This window comes from Patagioenas fasciata, chromosome 1, assembly GCF_037038585.1.
Source record: "Patagioenas fasciata isolate bPatFas1 chromosome 1, bPatFas1.hap1, whole genome shotgun sequence".
NCBI lineage: Eukaryota > Metazoa > Chordata > Aves > Columbiformes > Columbidae > Patagioenas > Patagioenas fasciata.
The window spans coordinates 119,177,664-119,200,038 of NC_092520.1; the positions used below are offsets into that span (position 1 = coordinate 119,177,664).

A 22,375-nucleotide genomic window follows, 5' to 3' on the forward strand; every position below is an offset into this window, starting at 1 on the left:
ATATATGTTTGTGGGTTGTTTTGTCATTTTATAAAGAAAACTTTATAAGACTGTAAGCCTTCAGCAATATGCATACCTGAAGGGTGACTGCTGGCCCACCCTGTCCTCCAAGGTCTGTATGGAAAAATTACACATAGTCAGAATTTTATACAATATTCTGCTCTGTAGTAAAAATAACCCTTCAGGTACATCAGAACTGTACAATGATCTTTGCAGTAGCTGATGATAACAGTGCAATTAGAAGACTGGCAATATGCATTCTGTTTCAGCTTGTGACAGCCTTCAGAGGACATTTAACTGCAGATTAAATCCTGATTTTTAAGCAGGATTGACTTTAAGTCAATAGCAAATTCCTCAAATTACCCCAACTATCCTACTGTCTTTTTTCCATCAATCAGCTTGGTACCCTTACAATTTCTTTATCTGCACTCCTCTATCCTCTTTTTAATTTACGACTACATCAAATCTTTATCAGTATCACACAAAAGTCTGTTGGATACTCTTAACTAAGGCGCTGAAATGTCTATTTAAACAAACATCCAACTAACAGGAAGCGCAAACCATTATAAATTAGACTTAATGTCAGTTTCAGCAGTTTTTGAAATCTGTCCTACATTATATTCAATTGTGAAACTCTACCAGGTTAAGAACTGCGAGTAAGAAGCTATGGTGCACTTAAAAAAACTATGTTGTAGTAGAAAGTTATCAGATGACCTCCTTCCTGTTAAGGATAAAGATCAGGTACATCATCTTCCTGTTGCTTTTCAGAGGTATTTCTGTGTAACTTCTGATGTAAATCATGAGCGTATAGCCTCCTCTGGTATTCAGTCACTTGGACTGATTTTTGCATGACCATAAAGGCAGGTCTTACTCTTTACTGATAGCTCAGCATTCACATTAGTCTCATACACCCTAAAGTTAAAGTACAGCCACAATGTATTTATAATAAATAACAGTTTTATGTAACCCACTCCATCTAATTAATTATTTATCTAGATACACTGAAAATGAAAAAAACTTAAAATCTTAACTACTACTTTAAACAAAGCTCAGACTTGTGGAATTTATCCTGTGATTTGCTGGTAACAGATGTGACTGACAAAATGATGGGACACCTGACAAGTCTGATGCATGAAGCATGAGCCTCATGCAGTTGGCTTGTCTAATGGTCCACTGCACCATCATACATTCCTTCTCCTGCCCGTGATTCCTGCTTGATAAATTGGCTCATCAATCGAGGTTGAGAAGATGGGGAGACAATGACTGCTTGGAGAAGTTTCTCTACAGGACACACAGTTCAGCATTGTAATTGTAATTCCTCCTCCAATGTGTGACTGGACACAGATGTTTAGATAAGTTTACAAATATGACCTAATCCTATGGGCAAGGGAGAACTGAAGTGGAATACATCTAGTTCATAGCAGTGTGACCTGGAAGGACAATTGGGTGGGAAGTGACAATAACAACATGAAAATCAAGGAATATAAATTAAACTGTTAAGCTTCCTAGCATTAAATCTTATTTTTAAAAATTGTTTAAATCTACATTTAGAGAGGGCCTTTGTGCTTTCTCTCTGTGCAGTGCTACATCCCCCAGCTGAAATCAAATACCAAGCCTTGCTACTGTAAATTGGTAAAATGAAAATAGAAATTATGCCTATGATGAGGGAAAGAAAAAAAAAATTGTGGCATTAAAGCCTTTTATAACTGAGGCAGCGCAGATGTTATACATTTGTCCCAGCCCTTGTATCCTGTTTTGAAAACCAGCCACAGATTTCTGGTTCAACAGCAATAGAGGCTGTACTTTCATTGCCTTGGAGGCTTTAAGGTGTGTGGTTCTTCCCTCAGTTCTTGATGCCTCCAAGGGAATGGATCAGTGAACTGACCCAGGTTAAAACTCCTGGCAAAACAGAAATAAGACTATTTTTAACCTGGATCTATTCCCCGACATGGTTCACTGTGTTGCTCCACAAACAGCACAGCTGAGGGTGTGGTGCAAGCGGAAATGAGCTTGGATGGGGCAGCCGGGAAGCAGGAAACCTTTCAGACAGCGCTGTCATTAAAGCCCACGTTTCATGGTACTTAGCTTGTCATGAGGCAGCTGTTGAGATCTGGAATCCTTCTTGCTGCAAAAATATCTTTTTTTTTTTTTTTTTCTTTGATGAGGTGCTCAGATGGGTGGCTGCCACACTCCTCACACTGCAGAGGGCACAGGTGACACGCGCATGTTCCCATCATGCTGCAAAGCCAGGAGCTTCCCCTCTGAAACAGTAATTGAAGTGATAGCAAGGGAATGTTTAAACATATAGGAGTTATGTGGTAACCACAATTACATTGTATAAAGAACACTTGAAGCCTTAATATCTAATAATTTTGTTTAAATGCCATTCATAGTATTCCAAGTAGTAATTGCTACTGTACATACCATTGCAGTGTCTACTGAGTATGCAGGCCTTTTGTTAAGATACAGGACAACAAATTATGGCTCAAAATATTATTTGGCTATGTCAACTAAAGAGTAAAAAAAATGGTGCTAATCTAAAGTAGGAAATACACACAATGTCAGAGGAGATATAGCAACACCAGTGGAGTTTTATAGACTTTTCCTTTGAATATTTAGTATGTTAAGGCTTTATAAGAAAGGCCCTGAAGCAGAGTACCTCTGAGCTGATGATGTTCATGCTGAGCATCTGCCCACAGGTGCACTGAGCCCATCACTTCCTTGCAGGTGTGCATCTGAACCCTGAGGTAAGATTTAGCCTGCCTGGGTAAAAGCATACTAGTGTTTCTTAATACACTATAAGAACGTCAATATTATTATACTATTCTTAGGTTTATGAAATTATACTTACTGCTACACAATTCTTCACATTATGTCCATACATTAAATCTATTTTAGCTTAAAAAGGACATTTCTGCGGCTTTCTTTCTACCGCTCCTCCTGATTCATTGGCTACTCCTTTTGTTGTGCCAATATAAATGTTTTAATGGAGAAGAGGAATAAAAAAAATGGCAGGGAGGATACAGTCCAACATTTGTTGATGAGATCAAGCGACAAGGGACAGGACAACTGCAGCAAAGCAGGGACTGTTACAGGAATTGGTCAATAATAACACTTCCCACTGATTTGGTTAGTTTCTTTCTAGAAGGAAGGTCATGGCCAGGCTGTTGTCCTTGTAGCCCTATTAAACCATATGGAGGGACAAAAGCATTTTAAACTGCTCAGCAAATATCTGACATAGGACTAGGACAAAACTGGTTCCTTATTCCACTCCTGATTTTCATGCTCGTGTCCTCTGTACCAAATATGCCCCAATGGTGGTCTATCCAACTGTGCACGTGCAGAGGTTCAGGTAGGGAGGAGGAACCCGGTGGCCTCAGAAGAGCCTGCTGGCAGCCGGGCCTGTTGCTGCTGGCTGGTCTCAGCAAGAGGCTGCGATGATGTCTCTTAAATAACACGCACTAAAGAAGCACAAGTGAAAGGCTCACAAGGTGGCTGGTGTGACCTAGAGCGCAGAGCCCTTGGGAAAGCCCGAGTGATGGAGCGTCCGACCCTCACCGACTTCAGATCCCGCTCAGCCTCAGGAGACACGCTGCATTTGGGTTTGCTGAGACGAGTTCTGCAATGCAGAGCCAGCCCCAGTTCCTCATTTAGATGGCTACAGGTGGCTGATTTCTCACTCATAGTGACCATGCCTTTATCACAGAATCAAACTGTTTTGGGTTAGAAGGGATCTTCAACGGTTACCTAGTCCAACCCCCTGCAATGAGCAGGGACATCTTCAACTAGATCAGGTTGCTCAGAGCCCCGTCCAGCCTGGCCTGGAATGTCTCCAGGGATGGGACATCCACCACCTCTCTGGGCAACCTGGGCCAGTGTTTCACCACCCTCACTGTAAAAAATTTCTTCCTGTGTCTGGTTTGAATGTCCCTTCCTTTAGTTCAAAACCATCTCCCCTTGTCTTATCGCCACGGGCCCCGCTAAAAAGTCTACCCCCCGCTTCTAAATACAAGTGACATTTCCGCGAAGGGAAGATGCTACAAAAGTGATTTTGGAGTGCTCTGCCAGCCCATGCGGCACTAAGCCCCTCCCAGACCCTCAAGCCGAGCAGGCGGCAACGGTAGCACCACTGTCCTTTTTCCGCCCCGCGCATGCGCCCTGCCCACCTCCCCCCTCCGAAATCCCCGGTGGCGGGAGGGCGGCTCTCGCGAGACGTGCTGACTGCCGGCGCTGTGAGCGGAGGGTCGGTGGCGCCACCCGGAGGTGTCGTCGCCTCCTTCAACTCCCTATCCCCACCCCCCCCACTCCTCTCCTCCTCGGTCGCCGCGGCCATGGCGGCGCCGCTGGCCTCCCCCGGCCACCGCAGCCGCTTCGAGCAGGAGCAGGACCGGGCCGTCCGCGCGCTGGTGCGCAGCGTGACCGGCCTTCCTGAAGAGGAGCTGGGCGGCGGCCGCTTCCAGACGGCGCTCAACTTCGCGTGGTCCAATTTCAGGTCAGTGCCCACTCCCCTCCACCCCCCTTTACGCCTCGGGGAGGAAGCTCCAGCCCTGCGGTGTCCGTCAGCAGCAGGGAGGTGCCTTGTGGCTGCTGGGGTGTGAGACGGGCCCGTGTCCTGTCGTACCTGCCGTGCAGGGGGCCTGCGGGAACATTGGGACCGTTTGCGAGGCAGAGGGCCAGGGGTTATTAGTCAGTCAGCTTTAATTACCGGCCTTCTAGGGCTTTTCGCCTGATGTGTAGAAAATGGTGCTTTTTCACGTCTTCATTTAGCCACCCGAAATGTTGTTTGTTGGAGGGAAGTAAAGAAGCAATCGTCACGAAATCAAGATGAAGCTTCTGACCAAGAGCGCTGTGCTGCTTTTATGAGAGCTTGTCAGTCTGCAGAAGATAATGTGTTCGATGTTATTTGAGCATGTCATAAGCATGGTCTTTATTGACCCGTGATGCATCTGTAACCCTTTAATTCTATTACACTGCCATCTGAGGGGTCCTTTCTGAAGTTTCACATGCTGTATTTTCAGTTATCACAGTTATCATTTCAGTGTCTGTTGCCAATTTTTGCATGATCTATTTTCAGTTTCCCATACTATCACTGACGACTGCCTCTTCAGAGCTTTATGTACTTGCTTAACTTCATGCAGCAAGTACCTAATCCCTATAAAATCAATACTTATAATAAGTACACTGTTTAAATCCATCTTTGGGGATGTGCAATAGCATAATTGCATCAAGTCAGGCTGTGAATCCTAACTACTAATAGGCTCAAATAAAACTGTTTTAATAACCAAACAGTTGATCAACAGCAACAGCGAGTCTGATGTTTGAGAGAGCTGGATATGACCTGCAGCTGGTGTTTTGACAAGTTCTACTCTGCTGAATTTTGAGGAGGCCAGTTGTATTCATTTGGAATGTAGGAATATGGTATTTTTAAGTGCTGTCCCATGTGTTCTTTATACAAGGTGTTTCGAAAAGATGGACCCAATTTCAAAGTAATTTCAATTTGAAATTGGGTCCATGTGTTTGAAACACCCTGTATTTACCAGAAGTATTTTGTGTAATGCGCCACAGGATTGTGTTTATTGGTTTCGTAGCTCCATCAAAACAGGTGTTTGTAGCAGTCATTATTCTGAGTCTGAGGACTGGTAATGGTAGCAGGGTTTCCTGAGCCAGGTAAATGTGCCCTGTCTTCCATCTCCTCTTGTGACATCTGTCCCTCTGTTTCTGGGATCCAGTAGCTTGTGTAGCTGTGTGTTCTTTTAGATTTGGGAATTGTTGGGTTGTTGTTTGTTTGTTTTTTAAATAACATATCAGGAGAACAGAGGGGGTGATACAGAGTTGTTGACAAACTGTTTCGACAGGGAAGGTTGAGAAAAGGAAGGGTTTCATGTCAGACATCTCTAAAAAAATGTGTGCACAACAGGAGCCTGAGATTTACTGATATCATATTTCCAAACCATGAGACCTTACTTTGTAGCAGAATCTCTTTAGTTTCAAGTTTGTGAAATTTGTGGTTTGTGTTGTTGGATTTGATGGTGTTTCTATGCTGTAGTTCTCAGGTTCATCTGTTTCTTTCCATGCAGCACACTAGTCCTCTTTTATTCATGATGTTCCCAGCTTGCCTGAAAAAAATTGATGCTTTTTTTTCCTGTGTATGTCTCAGAGTTGTAAATTAAAACTTTAAGTAATAGACTAAAGGAAATTCACTAATAACTTCCCTTCAGCTTAATTTTTCTTTTCAGTGCAGATTCTTTGTTTTTGTTGTTGTCTTTCCAGACTGTTATTCTCAGTCTCCCAGTTCTGGTACTTACCACTGTTTTCCATTTGAACTAATGATTTTCTAAGTAAGCTAAGGTGCTGTAATAAATGAGATAAGCTATGTTTTCTTAACCTAAATGTCAGATACCTGGTTAATGTTACATTTTCTTGTGTGTTATTCTAAAGCCTTACACACAGCTGAAACCAGACTAATGGTTCTGTAGTTAACAAAGTAACTTTAAATTTTTCTTTAATATGGGCATATCTTTATCCTCCAGTGATACTTATTAAAAGTATCTGCCTTACAGTTTCCTTTTCTAGTTCATTAGTTTGATATTGCAGTGATTATAGATTGTCTTTCCAAATTCAGTCTTTTTAGCTTAAGTTTTGCTCCTGATTCAGATCCAGTATTTTTCCTTTCTTTCTGTGGTCATCAGAGTTTTACCCCTGCTTTCCATACAGTCGTTGCTGGAAGCTGAGGCAAAATATTGCGTTGAGTTTGGGGACCTTCATATAGAGCTCACTGCTGTCACATCCCATTCCCTATTCATGTTCTAATTTCTTCTGCAAAGTCCATCTGACGTTTCACAAGTTCTTATTTTGTCCCTATACATGCTACCTTTGGTGGTATATCTTTATTTTGATAAAACTCTCTCTTCTTTAAGGCACTTTCCTTTACCATTTATACCGGATCTTCGTTTGGGTTTAGAGGCCTCCCCATGTGGGTGTTTGTTATGCCTATGCTTGTGTTGCAAGTCCCAGATAATTTTTGTACCTTCGACAACACAGTTCTTGATCTCCTTGTTCTGCTTGACTTAAGTGACAGCATACTTTATTTACTTAGTTTGCTGATACAGTAGTAATTTTCCATTCAGCTGGAAGTGCTGGTTAAATGTAACCTACGTTCCATTTTTGCATCTTTAAGGTCAATTGTAGTTAATCCTTCTTGAGCTATGAGACACTGAGATTAAATTTTGATGGTTAATGCTGTTGCTGAATTAACCATACATTGTTAAACTAATAATGTTGTATATGTAAGTCAGCTTTATTTTCTTCCTTAGTTAAGCTTCCTTTTTCAGCATATTCTAACACAGATTTCTTACACAGATTTCACCGTTTTCTTGATGTGAACAGCCACAAAGTAGAGAGGACGATAGAAGGGTAAGTTTTATGCTTGTGGATTAATAATGGATTAGTTAACTTTTTCTGGGAATATTTTTGATGCTATTTTTGTTATTAGAATACATGAAAAATTGATAGTTCATTCTGACCTTGGAAAAGCTGCGAGCTGGAAAAGACTAACAGAAAAATTTCTGAACTCACCACTCCCAAGTATTGAAGAAACGAAGGTATGTATGTTGCAATCTCCTTATTCTTTTTTCCAGCAGTCTTGCGTTTATACTGATGATGAAGGCTTTAATTGGAATGTTGTGTCAGAAATTTCAGATGACTTAGCAGTGGGATTTCCAGTTGCTGTTCATGTTGTGGATTTTCAGGGTTGTATTCTTTAGTTTCCCCTTTTCTTTTAGGAATGTGTTTATTGTCTTGTCAGGGTTTCAGCGTGTGCAGTTTCATGACTTAAAGGACAACTTTTTGTTGTAGAGCAGATGTTTTATGGGCAACATTTTACAAATGTGGTAGCTAGAATCTAGATTCCTGTCCTAAAACAATTGTGAACTGAGCAGTTCTTACTCTTTACCCATTTTTTTTTTACCTTAAGTAATGCATCTGGTTATTTTGACTTCAGTATTTCCACAGGCAGTCTTCCTGCCCTATAGCTTCCTTATTGAGATTGTGTATGTTTCAGCTTTGATACACTTTGTATCAAATCATTTAAGGATATGGACTGGGTGGATATGGCAAAATTTGTCACACTTAGACACCTTCCAGTGTGGTACTTTAATAATGAATTTGATATTTGAAAACTGAAAGTTCCTGCTATTGGGAAATTTAAGCTTGTGATTTAAGAGGTGGTGTTCCATATAATTATATTCTTTAATAGACCTGTGTTCTGGATCATAGTCTGATTTTACTTCTCATTGAACTGACCTTTACCTTTCTTTGTGCAGTTCTATGTTTCCTCTAATTTGTGGGGAAATCCATGGAACCCTCAATAGGTTATGCAAATCTTCAGTTATTATACTCTGTAGATTTTTTTTTAAAGTACCTTTAGTTGTGCTTGTTTTGAGAGTTGAATAAAAGGAAAACCAACCAACCAAAAAAAAGCCCCATCAAGTACTTAATATCTGAATATTGCAAGTATCCTAAGATTTGAAAGAACCCTTTTTTTTTTTTTCTTCTCTTTTTTTCCCCCTTTTGAAAATGCAAGTGGGGTTTAGCTGGAGGTAGGTCATATCGCATATTTGGGAAGTTAAACTGCATTTTGTTTTTAGCAGTGGCATGTAACTAGGAAGATTGAGTATTTATCAGTTTTATGACTGGTAAGTGAAATACCAGCTCACATATGTGATTCTGGCAATGACCTACTGTCATTCTCTGTCAAACTCTTGCAGAGTCAGTAATGTTAAGTACGGATGTATTATATTCCGTCTGTACTAGATGAGTATGATGCTGGTATATCAGAATTTTTATTATTTTTGTTAATACAAGTGGATCTCATTCTGAAATCGCTTCATAAGTGTGTGTATTTATGTGTCAAAGTATATAGAATGTAGATAGCAGAATCTCTATGTGTCTAGATATGAAACAGTCTGCTGAAGAGCTTTGGAAAGTTAGAATCAGGCGGAAGAAAAATTTCTCTTTAATAAGAAATGGTTGTGCTGTAAGCAAGTATTAGGGAATAGAGCATAACACAAATCTCTGCAGCATACCAGTATTGGCACAGTATTCTAACCTGATTGAAGGCATCTGTTTCACAACTGCATTTGTGCAATATTTGAGTGAAAGGTGCATCTTTAATGCTTTGTGTAGATTTTCAGATGAGGGAAGGTAATGATATTAAAGTGTAGTGATTTTAGAAAGTGCTTTAGGTAACTTCATTTTAGCCTCTATTTGAAAGAATCAACCATATGAATGAGGGAACCTAAAGTTTGGCTTCCTGCAGGCCCTTTACTGGTGGTGTTCCACCTCATCCATGTTAATGCAGCTGTCTGTTATCCCTTGTCGTCTGGTAACTTCTTATTTCCACAGTACTTCAGGGTTCCTCTTATCTCTTTTCCATATTCTCTGATTATCAGTTCAGTAAGAGGCAGCTTATGCTGTAGCAACTTTTGAAGTATTTGTGTATTCATTGACTAATTAGTAGGCAAAAGAGAATGCAAAAAATTAAATATCATGTTACAGATCTTATTTTTGTAATTCAGAACTGGAGAATGGCAGCTAACAGGGAGCATTCCCACAGATAACAGGCTGAGTTTGTTCCTAACCAAAATCTCTTTGATCACTTACTGACTTGCTTTTTTTTTTTAAATATGTTTTAAAGACAGATACACACTATTCCATACTGTCTCTTCTGTTGTGTTTGTCTGATTCTCCATCCAACACCACCTATGTGGAAAAACCAAGAGTCAAAGAAGTGGGTAAGTTTACAAGATGTTTATATTGCTGATGAAAGATACAATCCGTTAATGCAGTCTGATGAGAAGGACATTTTTCCTCTCCATTTTATTATCTCCTTCAAGGTCTTTTTGATTTATACATTTAAATAACCCATGAATCTTTCCTACCCCTGTTTATGTTATATGGCCTAATTAAGTTTTCCAGCCACCAAAGTACCTTGGGAGCTCTTTTTACTTGTGCCACTATCACTAAATGTTCTCCACCTGTTCAGCCATGCTTACATGCTCAAAGACAGACAAGGGGTTTCTGTCCCCAGTCTCTGTCTTGCGCCTCAGTAGGAGATCTGTTGAAACAGCTTTGGTGATGTAAATTCCTGTGTTCCTTGTTTAGCTGAGGAAAGGGAGATACCTTTGAAGGTTTCCAGAAGGAGGTCCCAGCTGCCTGCTTTCTAAAGTAGGACTGTTTCACTCCGTGCCTAAAAACGAGGCTTGTGCTTAAATTTGAGTGGATACCATCCCCCATTTGTTTACAGTGTTGTATCATAGACTGAAAGAAGAACATTTCAGACTAACCTAAAGAAAATCTTGCATCTTAAGATTCCTTTTTGAATGATCTCTGCACATTCCCTCGGCGGTGTTTTGAATGCACTTTCAGCCCATTCCAGGAATGTGAATATGAAGAGGTTATCTCAAACAACACTAATTACAGTTGAGTAAGCTTCATGTTTAAGATATAATATATTGTAAGTGTGATTGTTATTTTTAAAGTATTACACATCACATCATGGATATGTGGTGTCATTTTCAGAGAGTAAGACCATTGTTGCTTTATGTTGTTTACAGTCCAAGATCCTTGTGCATATGTAAATTATACATTTAGAATGTTTCCACGAAGCTAAATGGGATTAGTCACACTAAGTGATATGTTGCATTCTTGCATGTTTTTCCAGGATTGAAGTGTAGGGTGCTGTAACATAATACAGATAAGTGTACTGACAGCACGCTGTGTTGCACATTTTGAGTGTAGAAGCAAAAAAATTGAGAATTAATAAATGAGGAGTATACACAGTTGATAAGTTGCAATTTACATGTCATACTGTTAAAGGAACAGTGGTGTAACCTTAAGTGAAAAGGAATGCTTTTTGGTTTAGTTTTAGAGTAACAAGGTAACTTTGGAAGTGTTTTTAGAGGAAACAAAAGTCAGAGTTATGTGATATTTACTATTTTTATATTTATACTTCTCTTAGAAAATGAAGAAGAATTTGACTGGGGAAAGTATCTGATGGAAGGAGAAGAAATTTATTTTGGTCCAGGCGTAGATACACCAGTAAGTAATTTCTTGAGGTAAACCAAACCAAACCACCAACCACCAAAACAAACCACACACACAAAAAGCCAAAACAAAACAAACAAGCCCCCCAAAAAAACCAGACTGTATAAGCCGTTTTGAAGTATGTTAGAGAACTGCTTGAGTTGTCCTAGTTTGTATGCTTTGTAAATTGATTCTCTCAGGATTCCCTAATACTTTGCTTCTTATATAATGCTGTGAAATACATATAGACCCAAGTAGAGTAGCAGTAATACAAATGCTTTTGGTTTACACCATCTTTTGACTTAGTCCTGCAACTAAACTGGCTCCTTCTGCTGACCCCTGCCTGCTCCTAATCAGAACTTGCTGTAGTTCTGTGATCTTGTCCAGTTATTAATGTTATGTAGAACTTAAACTAGTCTCTGGTAGACAGTCATGTTAGTCTTAGTGTCCTGAATTTACTTTATAGTGGAAGAAAGAAGAGTATAGTTTATGTTTGGCTTGAATAGGAAGGGAATATGGATCTGTCTGCTCTGGTGTATTGAAGTGTACTGGGTTTTGTTGCGCTCAATAGGATTGGTCTGGAGAAAGCGAAGAGGAGGAAGACACTCAGCCTTTGAGCAGGGAGGACTCGGGAATTCAAGTAGACAGGACACCTTTAGAAGACCAAGATCCGAATAAGAAGACGGTATCTAATGTTTCCTGGAAAGGTTAGAATAAGCTATAATTCTGATACAGTCTTAAATAATCGAATTTGGAAAGCTAATGCAGCTTTGTTTATAATTCTTGAGAGAGGTATTGTGTTTTAGACCTGTAATTGTAGTTTTAAGGTACACCTTATTCTTCACTACTGCTTTTTTCATTTTTAACCATAAAACAGTGGTATGGAAGGTTTGATCCGATTTCTGGTGTTGCTGATGGAGAAGAATTGTGTATATTTCTTTGAAAATATACAAGGCACATTCCAGTACGGCAATGAAAACTTATACTGTAAATGTGGCATGTAGTTGTGTGGATGTAATGTAATTTTTTATTATTAAGAATCAGAATGCTGAAACAAAATTTGGTGGACAACAAAAGCAGTTGACTCAGTTCTGGGTGTGAAGTATTTTTGAAAAAAAAAAAAATTAAGTAATTAAAACACTAGTGGCTCACCCTTGAATAGCTTCAGGGAGTATTAACTATAGGTGTAAATTTTTGCATAGAATATTGTAGGATACAAGATACCTTGTATAAGAAGACTGCAAATAGTCATATCTTGCGTAAGCAAGTATTTATCTAACTGGGACTAGGTAAAGTTCTCTTGATAATCACATTTAAGAAAAAAAAATAAGTAATGTACTAAATGCATGGCAAAAAGGAACACAGTGACAAAGTTGGTGATATTTGTCAGTTTATTTTTTAAGTCAACTTGATTTTGTATACACCACTTGAGAGTTGCCTGAGAAAGAACTGGAAACTACACAAATCTTCAGGTTTATTTTTTAGGACTTCTGCAATTTTTAATGAGGCATCTCTATGTGTTACGCATGATGGTACCATATATGTGAGTGCAGTAAAGTGTAAATAGTTGTAAATTGTAACTTTTTAAAAAGACTTATGATTCTGAGGTGGCTCAGATAGGCTTATTAACAACTTTTTCCTATGTTTTATAAGCATTTCATGAATAAATAAAAATACCTCACTGACTGTCACGTGTTTTCACAGTGGGTGAACCTGATGCCCGCAGCTGGCTGGAGCAGCACGTTGTTCCTCAGTACTGGACAGGAAGAGCTCCTCGCTTCTCACATAGTTTACACTTGCATTCCAACCTAGCTGCAGTCTGGTAAGAAAACAATAACGCATAGTTCTTATTGGCGTATAATGCTAAATAATAACTTTGTTAAACATCTTTACTGTGGAAACATAAAGACAATATAGTTACTACTGATTTAGTTAAAAACATAATTAAAAGGGTACAAATAAGATGACCAAACAAGATGTTTTTTCTATTAATATATTATTTTTCCTTTTATTTAGTTTTTATTACATTTGTCATATCAGAGACTTTTCCTTTTTCAAAGAAACAGATCTTAATGTTGCATTTTGTTTGGGTTGACCCTTATGAAGGTCTCTGAGGGACTAAGACAGGTGGGTTGTAAGTTGGCTTGGAATGAAGAATTCCCTAAATTTTAACTTCTTGTTTGGTTTTAGTGCCTCACTTAAAAAGTGAGTCTTAAACACAGATTTTGTGTGAGGAGAGAACATAAAGCAGTATATCGTCATGATCTGCTGTGGTTTTGGAAAGAAAATGAGAAGGAAATTCAATTAAGAAAAAAAAAAAAACCTGATTCTTCCCTCTGTCCCAATTTCTGATGTGTCAATACTGCAGTAATACAGATAATTAGATTTATCTTTGGTTTCTTAATTGAATGAATTTTACTGTCAGTTGGTTATCTAGCCACTTGTGAACTAAAATTTACAGTGAAGATTAGGAAATCAGTAGCATCAACAAAACAATGCTGTTTCTGTTGCAATATTTTCAGCAGATGTATGTTACAGACATGATATATAATCAGTATTGCTTAATTTGGATTTTTGAATTTTGAGCATGATTACATAAATTTTGCCACTGATGACATTAATGAGTCAAAATACTGCAAATATATATAATCATTCTGTATTTCTCTAAAATACGAAAAAATACTGTGGAAGGCTTATAAAGAATTGCATAACACAGCATCATAAGAGGACGTTGTTAGGTGGCTGCAAAAGTTTCCATTTCACAGAATCACAGAATGTTAGGGATTGGAAGGGACCTCGGAGGATCATCTAGTTCAATCCCCGTCACGGAGCAGGAACACTTAGATGAGGTTACACAAGAAGGCATCCATGTAGGTTTTGAATGTCTCCAGAGGAGACTCCACAACCCCCCTGGGCAGCCTGTTCCAGTGTTCTGTCACCCTCACTGAGATGAAGTTTCTTCTCAAATTTTAGTGGAACCTCTTGTGTTCCACTTTAAACCCATTACCCCTTGTCCTACCACTGGTTGTCACTGAGAAGAGACTGGCTCCATCCTCCTGACACTCACCCTTTATATATTTGTAAACATTAATAAGGTCACCCCTCAGTCTCCTCCAAACTAGACCCAGCTCCCTCAGCCTTTCCTCATAAGGGAGTGAAGCATCTCCCTTAATCATCTTTGTGGCTCTGCGCAGGACACTCTCCAGCAGTTCCCTGTCCTTCTTGAACTGAGGGGCCCAGAATTGGACACAATATTTCAGGTGTGGTCTCGCCAGGGCGGAGTAGAGGGGGAAGAGAACCTCTCTGGACCTAATAACCACCCCCCTTCTAATACACCCCAGGATGCCGTTGGCCTTCCTGGCCACAAGGGCACAGTCATCAAGGCTCATGGTCATCCTGCTGTCCACCAGGACCCCCAGGTCCCTTTCCCCTACACTGCTCTGCAACAGGTGGTTCCCCAACTTATACTGGAACCTGGGGTTGTTCCTGCCCAGATGCAAGATTCTACACTTGCCCTTGTTATATTTCATTAAATTTTCCCCTGCCCAACTCTCCAGTCTGTCCAGGTCTCGCTGGATGGCAGCACAGCCTTTTGGCGTGTCAGCCGCTCCTCCCAGCTCTGTGTCATCAGCAAACTTGCTGACAGTGCACTCCATTCCCTCGTCCAAGTCATTGATGAATATATTGAATAGTACTGGTCCCAGTACTAACCCTTGAGGCACTCCACTAGATACAGACCTCCAACTGGACTCTGCCCCATTGACCATGACTCTCTGGCTTCTTTCCTTCAGCCAGTTCGCAGTCCACCTCACTACCCGATCATCCAGACCACACTCCCTCAGTTTAGCTGTCAGGATGCTGTGGGAGACTGTGTCAAATGCTTTACTGAAGTCAAGATAGACCACATCCACCACTCTACCATCATCCATCCACCTCGTTATGTCCTCATAAAAGGCTATGAGGTTGGTGAAGCATGACTTCCCCTTGGTGAAGCCATGTTGTCTGCCCCTAATGACCTTGGCATATCCTTGATATGCCTTGAGATGGCACCAGGGATAAGTTGTTCCATCAGTTTCCCAGGGATGGAGGTGAGGCTGACAGGTCTATAGTTACCTGGATCCTCCTTCTTGCCCTTTTTGAAGACTGGAGTGACATTTGCTTTCCTCCAGCCCTCAGGCACCTCTCCCATTTCCCAAGACTTGGGAAAGATGATGGAGAGTGGTCCAGCAATGACCTCAGCCAGCTCCCTCAGCACCCGTGTGTGCATCCCTTCTGGACCCATGGATTTATCAATATCCAGATTGCTTAATTGCTCCCTAACCCAGTCCTCATCAACTGAGGCATTGTCCTGCCTTCCTTTGGGTCCTCAGGGGTACGGGGCTCCTCAGGACAGCTTCCGGCAGAGTAGACAGAGAGAAAGGCGGCCTTCAGTAACTCTGCTTTCTCTGTATCTTCTGTCACCAGGGTACCCACCTCATTCAACAGTGGGCCTACATCACCTCTAGTGTTGTGTCTGCCATGTATTTGAAAAAGGTCTTTCTGTTGTCCTTGACCCCTCTCACCAGGTTTAATTTCGAAGGAGGCCTTAACTTTCCTAGTTGCCTCCCTACACCCTCTGACAGCAGCCTTATATTCTTCTCAAGTGGCCAGACCCTCCTTCCATGATCCCTAAACTCTCCTTTTCCACTTGAGTTTACCTAGCAGTTTCCTGTTTAACCACGCAGGTCTCCTCGCTCCCTTCCTTGACCTCCTATGTGTCGGGATGCTCTGATCTTGAGCTTGGTAGAAACAGTCCCTGAACACTAACCAACTATCTTGGGCCCCTTTACCTTCGAGCAGCCTTACCCATGGGATTTCCCTTAGCAGTTGTTTGAAAAGGCTGAAGTTTGCCCTGCTGAAGTCCCGGGTTGCAATTCTGCTTGCTGTCTTGTTCCTGCTACATGAGGTCCTGAAATCCACTGTTTCGTGATCACTGGTTCGAAGGCAGCCCTTAACCTTTTCCCACTTCAGCCAGACCCTCCTTGTTAGTGAGGATGAGGTCCAGCAGTGCACCTCTCCTAATCGGCTCATCCACCCTTTGCATCAGAAAGTTATCGTCAAGGCACTGGAGGAACCTCCTGGACTGTGGCTGGCTGGCTGAGTAGTCCTGCCAGCAAACATCAGGGAGGTTAAAATCTCCCACAACAACCAAGGCCTGTGACTGTGAGGATGCTCTCTGCTGTCTGTAGAAGGCCTCATCAACTTCCTCACCCTGATCTGCTGGCCCGTGATAAACACCCACAACAGTATCACCCCTGCCAGCCTGCCCCTTAATTCTCACCCACAGACTCTAAACTCGCTCCTCATCCATGCCTGGACAGTACTCAATACATTGTAGTTGCGCTCTCACGTAAAGAGCAACTCCACCATTTCTTAAGTAAACCTTTGGACTAAAGTGTGAATTTTCTTACATGGTTTAGGGAAACTAATATTTTACTTTTTACTTTAATATTTTTAACAGAAACTAACTATAAATTTTTTGAGTGAGAAATAAAAAAAATCAAGGATGAAGAATTTAAAAAAACAACCAAAACAAAAACCCACGAAAATCAAAATAATGCAGATTCAGTACTTCACTTATCTGCTACTTAATTGCTTGTCTTGCTGTATATGATTAGATGATATTTTAGTGCTTTCCATAGTATTTTGCTTAACAATATGAAAACAAACTCTGCTTTCATTTGTATACTTAAAATGCCTGTAAGCATTGAGTCTAATCTGATATAATTAAAACAAAACTGAGCCTTAAGATTATTGCTTCATTCTTACTTTCAGGTGATTCAGCTGGTATTTCAGCCATTAAATTGTTTTCATTTCCTTTTTATAAGGGATCACCATTTGTACACGAGTGATCCTTTATATGTGCCAGAAGAGAGAACACTCGTCACTGAAACTCAACTTATAAGGGAAACACTTTGGTAAGAGCAACATCACAAAGCTTGCGTTTTAACTTTTAGCATTTCTCTCAAGGAAATGAGAAATTTATCTTCACAGTTTTGTCTCAAGAAAGAATTATTACTGAGCTTTTAGCTTGCACCTTTGCTGACAATAAAGATTCTGCTTGTATGTGTTTACCATTCACATTCGTAAAGAAGAAAGTAGCTTGGTACTTCTTGTATTCATTGATTCAAGTCTAACTGTTAAGAGGAATCAACTTGTTCTTATCCTGCCTCTATGGATTTTTTAATAGTGTACAATTTTCGAAAATAGATTTGAGTCATCCTATAGCTGGAAATTATCTCAACTGGAAAGGAACTTTAAAAGATGATTGATTACTTGATACCAGTGTTTTATTGTTCTTATTCTAGCAACAACTTACAGTACCAATAGCATCGTAGTTGATCTGTGGTCCCCTTTTATTTGAAGAAAAGAAACTTTTAGACAAGGGAGAGCTAGTTCTTTTATTAATTATATAATTGTGAGGCCATTAAGGGGAAAATTACTGCTGTTTTTGTTTCTTTTTCAAGGTTACTTTCAGGAGTGAAAAAGCTTTTTATATTTCAGCTGAATGACGGAAAAGTGGCTGTGCGGAATGATATCATTGTAACTCATTTAACCCATGTAAGTAGTTTCTGAATCTCAGCTGAATATATCTGTCATTAGGAAGATGTAATTTTGGGGAACAGGATATTAAACTGCTTGTAGAAAAATCACATTTCCACAGTTGTATTCTGACTAAACTAAGAACATCTGATTTAATAAAAATGAATGGGCTATTCCTATATCTGAGAATGTGATGAAGCAGTAGAGATGGCAGAATTTTGTTATATTTTAATTGATAGAAATATATTATGATTTAATTTCTAGGCTTTATAAAATAAAAAAAAATATTAGATTATTCTAAAAAGTATTTTTTTGTTCCTAGAATTGCCTGAGATCTGTATTGGAGCAGATAGCAGCGTATGGTCAAGTTGTGTTTAGACTACAGAAGTTTATTGATGAAGTGATGGGACACAGCCCAGAAAGTATAATACATGGAACAGTTTCCACTCCCAAGAAAACTACTGAAGCCCCTTTTAGAACCTATCAAGCTTTTATGTGGGCTTTGTATAAATATTTCATTAGCTTTAAAGAAGAACTTACTGAAATTGAAAAATGCATAATCAACAAAGGTACAGTGCAAGGGAAATTTTACACAAGGGGGGCACACGAGGAAATTTTTGAGTGAATAATGAAAAAAATTATGCAGATACATTTTGAAACTGTGCAAGATGATGTGCTGCATTTTAAAACCTCATTAACATCTTATTGGTTTTTTGTGTTTTGGGTTTGTGTTTGTTTTTTTTTTTTTTTTTTTCCCCAGATAAAACAGTCACACTTTCAATAGTGATAGATAAATTGTCTCCTCGACTGGCACAGCTGAAGGTACTTCACAAAGTTTTCAGCACAGGAGTGGCTGAAGTCCCACCTGACACTAGAAATGTTGTACGGGCATCTCACCTGCTTAATACTCTCTACAAAGCTATTCTTGAATATGACAGTGTTGGAGAAGCGTCTGAGCAAACGGTAGGGGAAATTATTCCTTCCTTAATAGAATGGCACACTAGAAATATTTAGTAACTTCAATTTCTTGATGGTGATGGAGTATATTAGCCTACTGAGGAATGAAGATGAATTTGATAGCAATGATGAGTTACTTTTTTCTGACGTGAGTTCACTCAGCCTGGACAAAATCAGATTTATGAGGAGGTTGGCAGCAGTGTGGTTGTGGGACTGGGGGAAATGAGAGGCCAGGAGGCTGTTATGGAAGAGGGAGCTTTGGAATAGCTTTCCCTCCTTCTGTTTCTATAGCTTCATGATTCAGTTAACACTGAAGTGTACGGTTTGGTATTTTTACAGTAACTTGATTACTGAAATATAGTAGATGTCATAATGTCCTTTTGCTTTCCTGTTTTCTACATTATAAAACCACAGAGTGTTTTATGACTATTCCTTACTGTTCAAAAGAGTGAAAAAAATGAAAACTGTTGTTTGGGTCTAACACGGGGAAGCATGCACAATGCAAGCTTCTATTGAACCTACTAGAGCTTTAATTTTTAGTTTAACATTTTATCTTTAAAAATCCTTAACAGTAGTTATGTATATCTTATAAACCATAATTGCATAATGGAGAGGTTAGGCTTTGCCATATTGCTTCTAATACTTAATAGAAAAACATTCAGCCACTTTTTCTGCCCCCTCCACCCCCTTAAATTCAGGTATCTCTTCTGTTCTCGCTCTGGGTTGAAACTGTGAGACCGTACTTACAGACAGTGGATGAGTGGATAGTCCATGGTAATTTGTTTGATCCTGCAAAGGAATTTATCATTCAGAGGTAGGAATGCTAATACTGGACACATATAATGCTATGTAAATATGAATGCAAAACCTGCTGTAGAACCTAAAAAGTAAAGGGTGACAAGAAAAGTAGGTTTCCTTGTTTGTTATTTTACTTAAGTAGAATTACTTTCTTAATCATACTTTTATAACTTGTTTCAAACTTCCCCTTAGGGAAATTGCATTAGATATGGAGTCCTACGAAGTATTGTTCTAGAATGGAAATAAATGATTTTATTTTTTCCATCTATAATAAATAATCAGCAGTCTGACTCTGAATGTGTTGACTTTTTCAAAAGCAATTAACCATTTTTCAAATCCAAGACATTTGCAAAAATCACAAACTTTTACTTTTTAATTCCTCTAGTAATGTATAGTTTTTAGAAATCAAATGCTATTTAGAATGAAAACACTCATTCCTTCTAACTTGTACTACAAGTTAATATGGTGTCTTGAATTATGTGCACATATCTTAAGCATTATTTGAGTTGTCAATTTCTTTTCTGTTTGTATGCTGCGTTTTGCTGGTGCCTTTTTTGACAGCTTGAAGTGGGAAGTGAATATAGAAATAAAATTTGGGCTCGTAATTGCCAATCCCATTTCTCCTGTCTGCCAGTCTTAATTGAACCTCTCTATTAAGCCAGATCATGGTGGGCATGAAGTAAGAGAACAGTTCTGGTGCTATTATAATAAATCCCTAGTAGCTGAGATCTTTAACTTCCATATTGTGTCCTACTTGAATTTTCTTTCTATGGTTCTGTAGTTATGTTTTCAGTGCAACCAACCATACCAAACTGTGTATCTTGATGTAAACAACACAAAAAAGCAAAGTAAACCAAGAATTGAGTTTCACCTACTCCAGAATTTTTCAGCTGTCCTACTAGTATTTGCTTCATTGTAACTAATGTAACTAATCATTTTGTTATTAAGGATGCATGCCACTGTGAATAGTTAACTTTCTGGACAAATTTAATTATGATTATTCAATTTACCTTGTTTTGGGGATTTATTTCATTAGGCGCTTGTTTTATCTCCTGTGAGCTGATTCTTTGTCCTGCTAAAGCTTTCATGCTTTCCTAGAGGTGTCCAGATAGCTTGTGGTGTGAATGAGCTTATTTTATATAGTTTTGAAAGTACTTCTTGACTATTGTAAGAGGAAAAGCATAGAGCAAAGATGATACGCATCTTCTAATAATAAAGTTTCATCTTTTGAAAAGGGAAATGCTCAAAGTCTTTTTATTTCTTTGCAGAAACAAAAATGTTCCAGTTAATCACAGAGATTTTTGGTATGCTACCTACACGTTATATAGTGTGTCAGAGAAGACTGAGAATGAAGAGAAGATGAGTGACAATGCCAGTGCCAGTTCTGGCAGCGATCAGGCCCCTTCCAGCAGGCAACACACTATGGTCTCTTTTCTGAAACCTGTGCTAAAGCAAATCATCATGGCTGGAAAATCCATGCAGCTGTTGAAGAATCTTCAGTGCAAAGATGGCTCTCCGCAGCAGGCTGCATCAAGAGGTGGGATGTCAGTTCGTGGACTGTTATGCCTTGGGGTATCTAACAGGATGGGTGTATTTTTTGTTGTATTGTTGCCATGGTTTTAGAATAATATGATGCTCCATGTTGAATGTCAGTGTTGTGCAGGTCTGATTGAAAACACTCTTCCAATGCAAACAAGTGACAAAAGCAAAGTGAATAAAGCTTGAGTGCTCCCTTTGCTTTTCATTGCTTTAAATTTTTCTTGACCTTGTTTTCACATGCCTGCAAAAACATTTTTTTTTTTGTTATGAAGCAAACGAAAACAGTTCATGTTTTAATAGTAAGCTTGTTCTCTTTTAATAAGTAGTTGTTTTCTATTACTAAGTCGTCAATTAATTCTGAAATAGTGTCTGGAACTTTTTAAAAAAGCTTATTAGTAATTAAATGAAAGATATGGGTATTTTGGATATTTATCTTGACTGATTTTGAGGTAGTACAGCAGTGTAACCGATGTTGATATTTTTTAACATTTTTTTGTTTTGCTGTTTCTTGGTGTTTAGAAGTAGAGATAGCTGAATTATTTTGGAGACTCTTTAGGTGTATTTCTCCCTTTGGTGTGAGAATATTAATATAATCTGTTCCAGTGAATACTGCAGGGTTGTTTTGAGGTGCTAAGAATTAATTGCCTTTGCACCTGAAGGGCAAAGTTCTCTCACAGTCTCAGAAATATTTCATATTTCAGACACCCATTTAACAGTCTACTTGAATGTATGCCCATCTTCACGTGTTGGACTAGTCTTACTGTTTTGGCAATATTTAATTAAATATGGATTTGAGTATTTTTCTGAATAGTGGCCTAAATTTAGTATGTTAAAACTTACCAAGTAAATGTTGAACTATGGAGGAGTTCTTGTAGTTAAGATGTTTTCTCTCGGAACAAAATGTGTTGCCCAATTTAGATGCTGAACGGAAGAGTCTGTATACGCTGTTCTTGGAATCGGTGCAGTCTCGCCTGCGGCACGGGGAAGAGTCCATCCCAGATCTGATCACAGAACAGCAGGCCACGAAGCAGAGCCTGATCAAGATGCAGTCTATAGCAGAAAGGCACTTGGAACTGGATGATGTCCATGACCCACTGCTGGCTATTAATTTTGCTAGGTAAATGAATGATCTTCCTGCTGTGATGTTGAGAGCAATGTTCTGCTTGGTGTCATTTGGCAGACCAGATTTTGACTGCTGCTGAAAACAGGCAGGCGTGGAATAAAGAGAAGCACCAATGATAAGCAATAGAACCTAAGAGAACAATACCCTTGCACTTAGTTAAAGAAAAACAAAATCAGCGATGAATCTGCTACTCACATCTGTTAGCATAGAAAACTGCAGTAGTCCTTATCGTAACAGTTTTTTTAGCAAATAAGTGTTTTGGTAGTGAATGTTGTTGTAAAATCTAAACTTTTT

The 22,375-nt window shown here is 39.2% G+C and overlaps 1 protein-coding gene across 3 annotated transcripts in view; it reads left to right on the top strand.

The window, feature by feature from the left end:
- Positions 1-4,197: 4,197 nt before the first annotated feature.
- The window catches only part of TUBGCP5 (tubulin gamma complex component 5), a 28,256-nt gene continuing 10,078 nt past the window's right edge, over positions 4,198-22,375 (top strand). Inside the window, exons 1-15 of one of the 3 annotated variants that reach the window (XM_065854739.2) lie at positions 4,214-4,492; positions 7,360-7,413; positions 7,493-7,601; positions 9,695-9,791; positions 10,368-10,478; positions 11,018-11,097; positions 11,654-11,789; positions 12,787-12,904; positions 16,950-17,039; positions 17,589-17,682; positions 17,987-18,233; positions 18,425-18,627; positions 19,320-19,435; positions 20,688-20,956; positions 21,877-22,075. In XM_065854739.2, the coding sequence (XP_065710811.1) occupies positions 4,332-4,492; positions 7,360-7,413; positions 7,493-7,601; positions 9,695-9,791; positions 10,368-10,478; positions 11,018-11,097; positions 11,654-11,789; positions 12,787-12,904; positions 16,950-17,039; positions 17,589-17,682; positions 17,987-18,233; positions 18,425-18,627; positions 19,320-19,435; positions 20,688-20,956; positions 21,877-22,075 (2,084 nt within the window). In that variant the 5' untranslated portion in view covers positions 4,214-4,331. Of the gene's footprint in view, positions 4,493-7,359; positions 7,414-7,492; positions 7,602-9,694; positions 9,792-10,367; positions 10,479-11,017; positions 11,098-11,653; positions 11,790-12,786; positions 12,905-16,949; positions 17,040-17,588; positions 17,683-17,986; positions 18,234-18,424; positions 18,628-19,319; positions 19,436-20,687; positions 20,957-21,876; positions 22,076-22,375 lie in introns of those variants that run through there. The other 2 variants (XM_065854748.2, XM_071813497.1) reach the window with 2 other exon arrangements.